The 15,022-nt window shown below is 41.0% G+C and overlaps 1 protein-coding gene across 4 annotated transcripts in view; it reads right to left on the bottom strand.

Annotated features, from left to right (window-relative positions):
* Window positions 1–15,022, bottom strand: part of LOC18425288 (serine/threonine-protein kinase SRK2A) — a 99,291-nt gene that overhangs the window by 77,304 nt on the left and 6,965 nt on the right. The window contains exons 9-10 of one of the 4 annotated variants that reach the window (XM_088863889.1): window positions 8,121–8,203; window positions 6,545–6,718 (exon numbers count right to left, since the gene is read on the bottom strand). In XM_088863889.1, coding sequence (XP_088720015.1) covers window positions 8,168–8,203 — 36 coding nt within the window. In that variant the 3' untranslated portion in view covers window positions 6,545–6,718; window positions 8,121–8,167. Of the gene's footprint in view, window positions 1–6,544; window positions 6,719–7,909; window positions 8,204–15,022 lie in introns of those variants that run through there. The other 3 variants (XM_088863890.1, XM_020661979.2, XM_088863888.1) reach the window with 3 other exon arrangements.

The raw sequence follows: 15,022 nt of genomic DNA on the forward strand, positions 1-15,022 counted from the left end.
CATGCATGGCGATGACAGCACCATGCGCAAACTCATTTCCCCCTTTATTCATCCATCTCTATCTCTCAGCGAGGCTTGCAGATAGCACTACTCATCGTCATCTACATATATATCCTCCTTGCCTCAGTGAAGAACACAAACGGCAAAACTTATTGCCACCCGCAGGGTCTCCTCCTGTTGTGTGCATATCGCAGACAGCGATGGCTATCGCCGCCCGCGAGAGGTCGCGGCAAGACTTATCGTCGTCCATGAGCTTTCTTCATGCGCTCGGTGCCTATCGTCGTCCGCGAGCTTCCTTCGCATGCCCGGTGGCTATAGCCATCCGTGAGCTTTCTTCGCACGTTCGGTGCCTATCGTCGTCCTCAAGCCTTCTTCGTGCGCTCAGTGCCTATCATCGTCAACAATCCTTCTTCGTGGGCTCAATGCCTATCGTCGTCCGCAAGCCTTCTTCGTGCGCTCGGTGCCTATCTTTGTCTATAAGCCTTCTTCGTGGGCTCAGTGCCTAACGCCATGCGCAGACTCTTCTTGCATCCCACGCCGCAAGAACTGTCGTCGCGCGCCTCGCGAATGGCTATCACTGCGTGCTTCACAAGAGGCTATCGTCCCCCTCGTAGGGGTGTGCTGCCTTCTTGTGTTGCCCCAACGACGATGCCTAGCACCTCCCGCAATTCACTGCTCACCCTCTAGCAGTGAGCAGTAGTTTCTAGCGTCGTCCAAGGATGTGACACTGCTACTCCACTGTTATGGATGGTGACTCTTAGCACTGTTAGGACCCCATCTCTTCGTCGTCTCGTGCATTTTCTTCATTCTCTTCTCACTTGACAGAGGGACTCAGTCTAGTGTTGCGATAGCGATCTGGCTGTCGAGCAATATTGTCATCGCCCTGGTCCCAAGCACCATGCCCGTCTTGCTGCCACACTAGATTAGGACAGTCATGTTGACCTTAGTTTCGAGTAGTATTGTCTTCGCACCGGTCCAAAGTACCGAGCCCGTCTTGCTACCACTTCGAGTCGGTTATTTCACTGGTCCAACTATTATGCTAGCCTCGTCCCCTTGTCGAGTACCCTCTTCTTTTCTCCTCTCATTTAGATCTTTCACTTCATCACCCTAACTTTTCACATTCTTAGGCATACAAATGTGCGTTGCCCTAAGACAAGGGTGGTCCTTTGGGCCCACTTGTCTTGCAAATTAACCATAGTAGTGTTGTGCAGAAAACAAGGAAATTACAAGTCAAGGGAGGCGATTCTGAACCAACTAAAGCAACTGGAGGGCTTTCTATCGTGATCTAAGAGGGCACCAGCGTTAGCCATCCCGAGTAATTCACGGACCCAGATGAGGTTGGTCTCCACCTCACATCCAAAATTCATCTCTCACTAGTTGGATACATGCCCTTGTTCTGGAACGAGGCTCTAGAGAGAGTGATCTCACGTCCCGAGTTTTTTGAACCTGAGACATGTGTCACCCGATCACCTAAATCCGGGCAGGTGAGATCAAGTCACCTAACTAGTGTGTTGATGCAACAGGGCAAGGTCATTGCCTATGCCTCCAAATAGTTAAAGCCATATGAGCAAAACTATTCCATACACGATTTGGAATTAGCAATTGTGGTATTCGCCTTGAAAATTTGGAGATATTATCTGTATGGGACCCAATTTAAGGTGTTTACCGACCTTAAGAGCCTTAAGTACTTACTCTCTCAGAAATAATTGAACACGAGGTTACGAAGATGGATGGACTTTCTAAATGATTACAACTGTACCATCAACTACCACCCAGGTAAGACGAACATCGTGGTAGACGACTTGAGTAGGAAGCCCATGGTGTCAGTGGCTCACATGTCCGAGAGATGAAATTACTAGAAGACGCAATAGAATGGCACCCAGCTCTGCCCCTTAATGATGGGGTAGGAATAATTTCGTGTATAAAAATGAGCCCCGTCTCTTTCAGCAAATCCTTGCAGCACAAAAGGAAGATCCTCTACTCACGAAAATTCTTGAGGAAATGAAGTTGGAAGGAAAGGAGGATTTCTCTATGGACAACTATGAAATGTTAAGATTTAAAGGTCGGGTATGTGTTCTTAATGATGAGAATCTAAAAAGGGCTATCTTGGAAGAAGCACACCACTCCCGTTACACGGTGTATCCAAGGAGTATGAAAATGTATCAAGATCTAAAAAGGGTCTTTTGGTGGAACAATATGAAGAGAGAAGTAGCACAGTTTGTTTCGAAGTGCTTGACCTATCAACAAGTGAAGGATGAACATCATAAACCTACCAAGTAGTTACAGCCCTTACCCGTGCCAGAATGGCAGTGGAAGCATATAACTATGGACTTTGTGTCAGGCCTGTCTAGATCGAGTACAGGACATGATAGCATTTGGATCATTGTGGACCGACTAACTAAAGACGCTCATTTTTTATCGGTCTGTACTACCTATACCCTGGATAAGTTGGCCCAACTATATATCAAAGAGATAATAAGACTGCAAGGGGTACCTGTTGGTATTGTGTCTGACAGGGACTCCAGATTTAGTTCAAGGTTTTAGAACAGTCTACAGTCGGCCTTAGGGACCAAACTCACTTTTAGTATTGCTTTCCACCCTCGTACTAATGGATAGTTAGAAAGGACTATTCAGACCCTGGAAGATATGTTGAGGGCCTGTGTTACAGATTTCAAAGGAAGCTGGGACAATCATCTGCCTCTGATAGAGTTTTCTTATAACAAAAGTTTCCAAGCCAATATCCAAATGGCACCTTTTGAGGCATTGTATGGGAGGAAGTGCACATCACACGTATGTTGGGACGAGGTCGGTGAAAAGAGACTGTTAGGGCTAGAGATTATTCAAATAATAACATAAAAGATTGCTTTAATTTGAGAAAGGCTCAAACAGCTCAGAGTCAGCAGAAGAGTTATGCTGACAATCGGAGAAGAGATCTTGAATTTGAAGTAGGCGATCAGGTCTTTCTAAAGACATCACTAACTAAGAGCATAATGAGGTTTGGCAAGAAAGGGAAACTGAGTTCTTGATTTATTGGATCCTTTGATATTTTAGAAAGAATTGGAATTGTGGCATATCGACTGGCTGTACCGCCTGAGTTGGCTAATATTCATGATGTGTTTCCTGTGTCACTATTGAGAAAGTATCAGCTAGACCCATCTCATGTGTTGAAGTATGAAGCGATCCCAATTAGGGAAGACTTAACTTATATGGAACAACCAATTGAAATATTAGATAGGTGGGTTCAAGTATTGTGCAATAAAGAGATTCCCCTGGTCAGGGTTCTGTGGCAGTATCATTCACGAGAATCAACATGGGAACGAGAGGATAAAATTTGGGAAAAGTACCCCCATCTATTTGATTGACTAGCTAGTTTGAGGATAAAATCCTTTTAAGGGGGGGTTGATGTAAGGACCACGATTTCCTGGCCACGAAAGCACAAACAATGGCAGGACTCTGATAAGATTGAAGCATGTGCGGTAAAAAAAGGGAGAAGCCTACCACCACACGAGTCAAGAGGGTATCACCGACTGCAAAGAGAGAGAGAGGAGGGTATCGTCGGTTGCAAAGACAGAGAGAAAGAGAAGTCAGCACCGTGCGTGTTATCATCGCACATAGAGAAAGAGAAGTCAACGTCGTGCATGTTATCGTCGTGCGTAGAGAAAGAGAAGTCAACACCATGCGTGTTATCGTCGCGCATAAAGAAAGAGAAGTCAGCGTCGTGCATGTTATCGTCGTGGGTAGAGAAAGAAAAGTCAGTGTCGTTCGTGTTATCGTTGCTCGTACAGAAAGAGAAGTCAGTGTCATGTGTGTTATCGCCGCGAGTAGAGAAAGAGAAGTTAGTGCCGTTTGCTAACAGAAAGATGGGCTAGCACCGTGCGTGTAGCATCAGGCGTGCAACGGCCACCTGCCAGATGCATGCTGCTACACACACCACTTGTCCTTATGCATGTGTGGTGCTTGCCACTTGTCCAGCCTTGGGCTGCCACCCAGCCAGCAGTACTTAAGACTTCCCCTCTCACTCTCACGCCACTTCTTTTCTTCCTCATCTCTCTCTCTAAGACAAAACTTGGTGAAGTTCTCAACCCCACTGTTGAAGCAGCCATTGTTGGAGTTGAAGAAGAAGACTGTCAAAGAAGATTTGGAGGGCACCATTGTTGTTTGAGTAAGTAGATCCACCACCATTGCACTACTGCCATGAGAATACATGAAATTGATTTTCTACAAGATGAGTAATAAAAAGTGAATGTCTTGTAGTGATTCCTACGCCTTGTTTCACTAAAATTGATCCCTTTGCTCTATGATGAATTTTGGTGCTGAAAAATGAATGTATGGCTTACAAATTCGATCGAAAATGTATGTTTATGTGTGTATATTGTGAGGGAACAGTTATTATGATGTTATTCACTAAGAATTGAAGGCTATGGAACATGTTCTTGAGGCATGTAAATTGTTACTGTGAAATTCCAGGAACATGTATGTTTTGTAGGAGTCTTTTGAAAAGACAAATGAGGGCCAATTGACCTCAAATTACTGTCATTAGAAAGATATGTGAGTCTAATAAAATATTCGTGTTCACCCATTGCTGAAATTCCTTACAAAAGTGAAGTTATGTTGCAAAATATATAAGTATGCTATTGTTGGTTGTTCTGCCTGGATATTTGTACTGTCACTACTGTTGCCACTGGTTTTGACTAACCAAACAAAGTCCATTTCCTTTCAAACAAACTATCGCCTTTTGAAAGATCTCAATGTAGGCTTAAACATTCATGAAAAATTATTTCAAAATTCTTCCTAGATTGAAAGCTACGTAACTATTTATAAAGGTATATCACTATGGACAATTTTTAATAAAACGCAGAACCATCACTTTAGTAGGAACGGACTGTTGAACAAACCAAATGGAGTCCAAATGCTTTCAAAATACCCTTGTCGGAAAGATACATGTCTCGGCTTAAACTTGGGTTTCGAAATTATCTTAAAATACCTCACGGATTGAAAGTTATAGTAGTGCAAAGTAAGATATGTCGCTGCCTCGCAAGCACAGCAGGGTACAGCTATTGAACCTCCATTGTCTTGAACCTTTAAAGGGTCAAACGGGGTCCAATTGCCTTCAAACCACCCTCATTTAAAAGATAGGTGTGTCTAGTGTAAAATTAGTTTTGGAACGGCCTCTAAATTTAAAATGAAATAAAAATTTTGACCCTAATTATGATCAAATATCACTGTTTGAAATTGCAGGAAATGTGATACTTTGAATATGACACTGTGATTCTGTGAATATGACACTACGATACTGTGAATATGACATTATGATACTATGAATATGACACTATGATACTGTGAATATGACACTGTGATAAGTGAATATGACATTGTGATGCTGTGAATATGATACTGTGACACTATGAATATGATACTATGATATTGATAAGCCCCTCCCACTTGAGTGTTTTTATGCATTGAGCCACTCCCACTTGAGTGGTGTTCGCCACATCATGTTGCAATCCCGCACTCTGCTACCCTCCGGCATGTACAGTATGGGGTCAGGGGTTGGGGTCGTGACATATCTGGTCTGAGGCCCCTCTCAAACTTACTCGCCTTACGTGCCTTTGTATCGATGATGTGAGGCACATACCTAGAGGGCTCCACAAACTTGGCTATGTATTGTTCCATTGACAGCCTCCCTTATTGCAGCTCGAAGAATTCAACCTCTTTCCTCTCCCGAACAGAGTCGGGGAAATATTTTTCATCAAATGCCACCAGGAAATTTTCCCAGGTGGCCTCAATCCATGCCTCCATCCAGGATTGTTTCACCGAACTCCACCAATGTTCGGCCTCCACTTCCAGCATAAAAGTTCCCAATCTAACCTTCTGCTCATCAGAGCAGTGCAAGACATCCAGAATCTTCTCTACTTGTCTCTTTCATCTTTCGGCATTTTCCACTATGTGTCCCAAGAATGTGGATGGTCCAAGCCTCCTGAACCTCTCAATCAATCCGCAACCATCTTGACTTGGGGCGGAGGCAGCCAGGGCCGGCATATGGTCTTTCATCATTTGAGTTAGGGCCCCAAGGATTTTGAAGAATTTCCTCAGGGCCTTGATGTTCTCATTACTGGAACTCCGATTGTTGGTACGAGTCCTCGTCATCTTCAACCTAATACAAGAACACCTAGTTACTAACCTATTCAGAAGACCACTCTAAGGATGCTTCTAAGACTCTCTAGGCCAAGAATCCTATCCTGGCTGCTCTGATACCATAACTGTCACGACCCCACCCTTTGACTCCTACCGTGCCTGGCGAAGGGCAATAGAGTATAGGACCGTGTCTAAAGGTAGCGAATGTCACTCAGGTGCGAGTGCGCTCAACGCTTTTAGAAAGCTGGAATCAAAGCAAACCACGAAAGAAAATAATAACTCCAAACATGACCATACAAATATATATATATATATATATATATATATATATATATATATATATATATATATATATATATATATATATATATATATATATATATATATATATAATTTCCAAAGTATTACAAAATATCCAAGGCACCGAAGGCCCTAACAACGAAATACAAGTTTCCGACAAAACAACTGTATGGTCAATTGCCATCTACACCTACAGTCAAAAGAAACTTCTTCGACAAGTACGGGTCCTCCACCGCCAACCACGATCGCCCAACAGTCCTCGCTCGACCCACAGGATATCACTCTATAAAGATGAAAGTCAAGGAATGAGCTAAAAAGCCCAGTTAGTAGATCAAGAAACCATAATTCCTACCTATGAGCATTATCTTATAATAATTAAGATGTCATGTAATCATGTGCCCAAGTCGTATATATCAGTGTATCATATATGATTTACAATGAAGCCATAACCAATGAGATATCACGCTATTTAAACATGCAAATCTTAACAGGTCAGTATTATTATGCACACGTCAACAATTTTCCATTAACTCACTCCTTAGACCACCTACTCTCGGAGTAGAAGCCCTAATCATCGAGCCAAGCCAATCCCATTGTTTAAGACTTCTACCATCACTCAGGAGGGAAGACAATGACAATAGGTGACCCATTCATTAATTCCTTCATATGCACACACCCAGTTCCCATCGCGCTTTGGGGCTTTTGATAGGCTCGTGGCCTTGCAAGACACGACTCTCTCGTAGTGCCTCCATATAGATTTGGGGGAAAACTTCACATTCACTTCCTAACTCCCATCCTAACATGGGGATTTGAGAAAGATCGCAGCTGTCGGCACTATGATTCACACAGTAGGTACCGTACCAAACAGGCAGCTGCCAGCACCATCATTCACACAGTAGATGTTTATCCACATATTACACATCTGACCACACAAGTCTTACCATATAGCACATCTCAAAAAATCACGTACATATGTCTCAACGGAACATATAACGTGTACACTTATCACAACAGAACATGTCTCACTGCATGCTTTCATTTCATAACAAAGCATACTCCAATTTCATAATGGAATAATCCTTATATTGCATTCTTACCATATCACCCCACACTATCAATGGATAACCCATAGCATAGTGCTTCATACCACATCTATGGCATAACTAAATTTCAATCATACCCATTAACACTTTCATCAGCATTCACTAATTCTTAAACATTTCTTACTTTAATCATGCACATTCACTTAACCTTAACAGAGCAGGAGTTCAAGTGTGATAGTCTCACAAAAATGGACTTACTTTCCAATCTGTAGGGAGTTTCGACATGGTCCCAAAACATTTTCTAAATAGACTCACTCATAGTTCATTTAAAAGAGGTTTGAGATCATTTGGACACCATTTAGTTAGTAAGCAGTTCAGTACAAAACATGCAAGAATTCTGAAAATTCACGGTAACTCACAACAGTGACATATTCATACAAACAGAGTCACCCACATTTCATTTAAAAGTAGTTTGAGATTATTTGGGCACCATTTGGTCAGCAAATAGTTCATTAAAACATGCAACAGTTCTGGAAATTCACAGCAACTCATAACAGTAACATATTCATAGAAAAAGGGGCATAATTTCCAATCCACATAGAATTTTGGCATAACTCCAAAAAAAATTCGAAGTAGACTCACCCATCTTTCCTTTAAAAGCTGTTTGAGAACATTTTTACATGATTTGGTTAGTGAATAGCCTTATGCAAAAGCATGTAGAGTTCCTGGAATTTCATGTCACATAGTTGGCATGTTTTAGCAAGAGCCTCATAACTTTCTAATCACAAGAAATATCAATATGGGGTCTTTTGCCCCTGAAAATAGACTCAAAGAGGTACTTCCTTACAAAATTTCATGGTTAAAAGAAATATTTTCAATGCTCAAATAACTACTTAAAAGAGAATCATAATTCTGGAAAAACAGAATACAAGCTTAGCAAGGTACTTAGCAACAATTTCAACACCCATTTCCACCGTCACTTTCATATTTAGACTTAAATTTCACTATTTAATAAACAAATTAAGCATGCATTAATCAAGACAGGAGAATCATGAAATCTAAATCCACTTACAGCACTCAAAAGGATCTCAATTTCCCCAACATAGGTCAAGTTTCCAAGGGTGGCTCAAGCTTGGAAGTTCTAAGTGTTTGAGAAGGGAGAACGTGGGAGAGAGAGAGGGCTAAAGCCTTTTGAAGTTTGTGAAGGGGGTTTATTTATAGGCAAAGAAGGGGGAGGCAACAAGCAGGTGGCAAGCAAAGGCTACAAGTGGCAAACAGGCAGCGTGCAAGTGCCAAGTGGCAAATCAAGGGGCATGCAACAATCTTGAGAGAGAGAGTTTTGGTCACGTGTGGCAGTGACACGCTCGGCGTCTCGCACGCAGTAGTGGCGCACTCGACGGTGTCATGCACGGCATGTAGCTTGTGCGCATGGCGGCTCTCTCACTCTCTCTCTTCCTGCCACGCACGATCGCTCTCTCTCTTACACTCTCTTCCTGCCACGCACGGCAGCTCTCTCTCACTTTCTCTCTTCCTACAATGCACGGCAACACTATCTCTCTCTCTTTTCCTACCGCGCATGGCGGGTCTCTCTCTCTCTTCCTACTGTGCATGGTGGCTCTCTCTCTTACTCTCTCTCTCTTGTGTCGGTGACTTGCCGGCACACTTCAACAGGCCGGAGAGTCTTGGTCCTTACAAATGGCTACTGTTACATACTAACGGCTACAAAATACTTCACAAAATTGGTAGAGGTCGCATCATATGCCAAAATTGAAAGCCAGCATGTTGCCCATTTCATAAAAAATAACATCGTATTCATATTCGGCGTTCCAGAATCAATCATTACTGACAATGGAACCAACTTCAAAAATGAAAGTGTTACTAAGGTGTGAAAAATGTTTGGGATAATGCAGAAATTCTCCACACCCTACTACCCTCAAGGAAATGGGCAGGCAGAAGCCACAAATAAACGATTTCTCACCATTATAGATAGAATGATAGAAGGTAGCAAAGATTGGCACGAAAAGTTAAATGACACGCTAGGGGCTTATCAAACAAATGAGAAAACTCCTACTGACATGATCCCATACTCATTAGTGTATGGTATGGAGGTTGTGCTACCCATTGAAGTTGAGATACCATCTCTCCGAGTGCTCATTCATAATGATTTAGATGAGGAACAAAAGATTGAAGCATGAATCGCTGCCCTCGATACTTTGGATGAAAGATGACTATGAACAACACAAAATATCGTAGCTTACCATCGTAGAATCGAAAGGGCATACCCAGAAAAGTTGTTCCCCGACAATTCAGAGAAGGAGATATGGTACTCAAAAATATTTTTCACACTCCTGCAAATTCAGACCCATTAGGCAAATTCAAATCTAATTGGGAAGGGCCATTCATGGGAACCCAAGTGCATACAGACAATTCTTACAAAATAAAAAATCAGGAGGAGTATGAACTCAACGATCCCATCAATGCGATGTATATCAAGAAATACTACTCGTAACGAACTCAAAAAAGGATAAAGGAAAAAGGGGGACGTGGTAAAAACTCGAAAGGCGCATCACAAGTAAAAAAGAACCTCCAAAAAGGAGGCCCTAATTCAAAACCTCAAGTACAAATACATACTTGCAAGTCACAACAATATTGCATAAGCAGACCCTGAGGATGAAAACTCCTCTTAATCCCTACAGGTTTCCAACAAAACCAACCTCAGGAAGATATGGGAAGGCAACATGAATTTGAAACCCAAGAGACTTCAAAGAACCACAAGAAGAATGTCGAAACCTCTCTAATAAAGAAGCCCAGCAGAACCCAAAGAAGAACTCCTCATGGTTCTACGAAATACAGGATGGAAGCTCCACAAATCAAAGGAAACTTCAAGTATCGTGAACTCTCACGATCTCACAAGGAAATCCATTTCATCATCTTTAAATAAGTGAATAAAAGGAAATAAAGGAAATGACCACCAAAGGGGCCACAAGTGGCAACACCTGTAAGGCTCGTCCCTCTTTCGAAAATGCTTTCCAAAGTAATCTTTCATTTTCTTACAAAAAAAAAAATCATTTTCAGAATTCTTTTTCTAAAATCAAGAAAGGACTTCCTCCATCACTACAAGAGGTTGAATTGTTAATCGATTGGGCCTTGCTCTTGAAGCCAACTTCTTATACCTGTTATGTAGGCTTGAAACTAGCCAGGCACTCTATGGTTGTACAAGTATAATTGCCAACTATCACATATCGGTGATGGGTGAACCTTGTCAATGACAACATTAGCTAGTTCAGCTGCACTCTCTCTCACTCAGCTAGATCCCCTGAGGAAAAAACATCTTTTTTCATATACTTTACTTTTAAAATTAACTATTTTCAAATAATTTTAAAATAAATTAGTCTCAGACAGCGTGTTAGATGCTCCTTGGTGGCACGAGCCTAAATTGACAACCAATTTCGAAAGAAAACCCCAAAATAAATTCAAAAAAATAAGCATAAGGCAACCCCAAAAACCTCTGGATTCAAAACCATGTGATTTTGGAGGTCGATGGCCTGGGAGACATAGGGTCTATCGCTTAGGTCATTGGCCGAAGCAACGCTATTGGTGTCGCCCAAAATGTTTTGGACAAAAATGCCCCTGCTCCAATTTCGAAGCCTTTCAAGGACAAAAGTTGGTTTTGTTGTGCATTTTTCTTACAAAAAGATTGTTTTCAAACATTTAATTAATTTTTGAAAATTTTCAAATGCTCCTTGGTGGCACGAGCTTAAACTGTCAAATAATATCAAATGAAAAAAATTTAATTAAAAAAAAATTCAAAAAGAAATTCTCCTTGGTGGAACAAACCTAAACTGCCAACAAAAATCTAGTTCAGAAAACATCTAGCCCCGTATCACGTAAAAGGTCGAGTGATCCGTCTAATCCCATATGATGTTAAAGGTCTGATGTATTCAGAAAACATCTAGCCCGCTATAACGTAAAAGGTCGGGTGTATCCATCTAACCCTGTATGACGTTAAGGTCGGGTATATTCAAAAACTTTTCTAGCCCCATATGACATAAAAGGTCGAGTGTATCCGTCTAACCCCGTACAACATAAAAGATTGGGTGTATCCTTCTAGCCCCATATGACGTAAAGGGTCAGGTGTATATGTCAATCGCTGCATGACGTTAAACTTCTTAGAGGGCTTTATGGTTGCAGGAGCTAAAACTGCTAAATAAAAATTTGTTTTTAAAAATATGTTTCTCTTTTGGAAATGATTCACTATATGTCTTATGTTTTCAAAAATATTAATTTTTTTGTTAAAATCGTAACCTGTCCAAGTCTCTTAGTTCTATTTCAAAACTCTCCCTATTTTCAAAATTTCCAAAACGTCTTTGAAAACAAAGGAGCTTGGACACCCATATATGATGATTATCGTATTGCCGCCTCATCTCTCTCTTCAAAATTGACTAGGCAAACATTTTCCTAAACAAGTAAAACCTATATATGACCTTAGGAAACCCTAAGGAAATCAAAAAAAATGTCAAGTTCAAGAATTTAAAATTGAAAACCTCTTAAATTAAGTGACATGGCCAAAAAATCCAACTCGAGTTCCAAGCTTGGATAAATCACCGAAAACCCTAGGATGAACATGCCCTAGGGGGGTGAGCGGGGAGTGCATTGTCTTGGAGGAAATATTTGTGGGCCCTCTGATCACGTGACATCAGATAAATTAAAATGTCAATAGTGTCTACTTCTTTGACACTCACCTGTCCCTCGAAGGATAGGAAGTGTCAAAGAGGGGCAACTGTAGACACCCCATTTTGATAACTAATACACTCAATGGTTTTCTAAACCATAGACAGCTTTAGGATGACATTATCCTAGTAAAGCCCCAGACCATAGACCACCATAGTCCATACTGCCTGCCCTGTGATACTGAATCCTGCAGACCACCCTGCTTTAGTAAAAATCATTAAAAATAGCAAAACATCTCATTTTAATCCAAATTTTGGCAAGCAGCATCACAATAGCCTGTAGACCCCCCCAAAACTAGAATCTACCGATTTTGGGCAGATTTACTATATGAGACACCACCAGTGTCGTCCAGCCCAGACTGACCCAAATCAGCTGATTTTTTGCAGGCAGTATCCCGATAGCCCCAAAATCTGCCCAAACAAGAATCTGCCAATTCCAAGTAGATTTGATTTAGGCAACATCACTGGTGTCGCCCAGCCTAGACTGACCCAAATCGACTGATTTTTGGCAGGCAACATCCCAAAAATCAGCTCTGACTAGAATCTGTCAATTTTGAGCAGATTTGGTCTATGTGACACCACTGGTGTCGCCCAACTTCGACTACCCCAAATTGGAATTTTCTGCATGCCAACCCCTCCCGAATCATTTTTGGCTAGGTTCATTGAACTTGGACCATTTTGGTATAGGCGACACTACCAGTGTCGCCCAAGCCTTTGACTACCAAAACGATAGTTCAGGCTGGAAAATCTTCTGGTTATGGTTTGTTACCGATTCCAGATAACTTTCAGCTTATAAAAATGTCATTTCGGGATCATTTTAAGTTAGACTCTTTAGATCTTATTAGCTTGTATGCCCAGAGAAAACTTTGAGATTGTGAGACCTGAGAAAAACCTAGACCTAGGAAAGTCTGAGGTTTAGGCCACCTGCAGCCCTTAGATTAAGAGATCCATCCAACTAAGCCAAGGCTGGTCAAAACATAAAGAGAAACAAAGAGGACGCAGGACATAAACAGCCAGTCCTGATACGGGCGAGGCCTCGAAACCTCGAAAGCCCCAAGCCAACTGATCCGGTCTGGTACATTTTTACTCTTTCTTGTGTTTTAGTTCCTTTTTTTTTATTATCAAACAGCCACCTAGAGTAACATAAGCATTTGTGAACAATTTATCATTGTGGCCACCTTTAACTACTGTGATGAAGTTTTAAATTCTCATCCACTATATTATGTAGGGGTGGCAATGGACCCGGACTCGACCTGAGACCTGCCGGGTATACCTGACAAGGGTCTGGGTATGGGTCCAACATTTGGACCCGCCAAGTCGGGTCTGGGTCCAAAACCTAGACACGAGAACTATTCGGGTCCGGGTTTGGTTTGGTCTTGGTGTATTAAATATCGCATACAATAAAAACTCGTAGTCATATTTTACTATTGAACGACAAATCAGACAACTTGGCGGGTGATTGTAACCTTGTTGCCAGTAATATAAGTATATGATGGTAAGAAAAGGGCAAAAAGAAAACAAAATAGAAGCTCAAAGTGAGGATGGCAATGGATCCAACCAGACAATGGACTGACAGGATAGACCTAAGACCCAACGGGCATAGGTATGGATCTAACTTTTGGACCTGACGGGTCGGATCTGGATCCAAAACCTGGACCCGAATACTATTCGAATCTAGGTCCTGGTCCAGTCGGACCCGACCTGTACCTAAGCCGTTGCCACCCCTAATACTATGGGTATCATACGACCCATCTATTTGCAATGAAAACCTCTGTATCACGCGGGTATATAGCAAACCCCAGTGAAAACTTCCAGGTGTTACAAAACACCCCCAAAGGTATCATATGACCCATCTAACAACTCGTTTGCATCCATCTTTAAGAAGAATGTTTTATGCCTTGGGGGACAGAAGTTTAGGACTGCTCCCCTAATGCATACAACTATTTTCCACCATTAATTATCCATGAATATGCGTACCATATTACACCTACATCATTATAGGAGTTCTAAATTCATTTTTCCATGAAAAAATTGGATTTCAAGGGAAAAAATATAGCTCTCAAGGTGTTTGATGTGGGAAAGGATATTATATTAACACCAACCATGAATGAGCAACTCATATATAGAATGGACTAAATTTCTAAATTTTTCAAATTAGGTGTTACAATTTCTTCATAACGCACTGAAGGTGTCACGTTTTACTTGATTTATGAATAGAATTTAAGCTTGGAAAAGCTTTATGTAAAATTGTAATCATACTTGCACAAATCTGTAATAATTTTATTTGGATAGTGTAGATATGATACTATTTTATGAGACATGCCATTTTTGTATAATATTGTAAAAGATGTGTGTCATCTACACTATCCAACGTATTTAATTCTACAAGTAAGATTGCCAGCCCATATAAATCACACCTTTTAAGTTTTTACTCTCCTTACAAATTAGGAAACTCCCACTGCGCACTAGACCTATTATACGAGGTCCCCATGCATATTTTTATCTTTCCTCACATTGTTGGTATCTCTCTTTGGTAATTTTTCTTTATTTTAATTTATCTAAGTTTTATTTTAAGGAAAAATATCAATTAAAGGATCAAATCACTTCATAACATCATTAAGGCACAAATCATTAAGCATCAAAATAATACAAATTAACATTAATAGTGTTGTTTTTTTAATCTCATTGACTTAAGTACGTCCTTGAAATATATAATAAAAACATGACCAAACTGCCTAAGTTTAAGATGGATAACCCTAAATAAGCAATATTAAATAATTTATCCCCACTTAACAAGGCGACTGGCATAAATTC

This window comes from Amborella trichopoda, chromosome 4, assembly GCF_054954075.1.
Source record: "Amborella trichopoda isolate Santa Cruz 75 chromosome 4, AtrichopodaSantaCruz75HAP2 v2.0, whole genome shotgun sequence".
NCBI classification, from domain to species: Eukaryota; Viridiplantae; Streptophyta; class Magnoliopsida; order Amborellales; family Amborellaceae; genus Amborella; species Amborella trichopoda.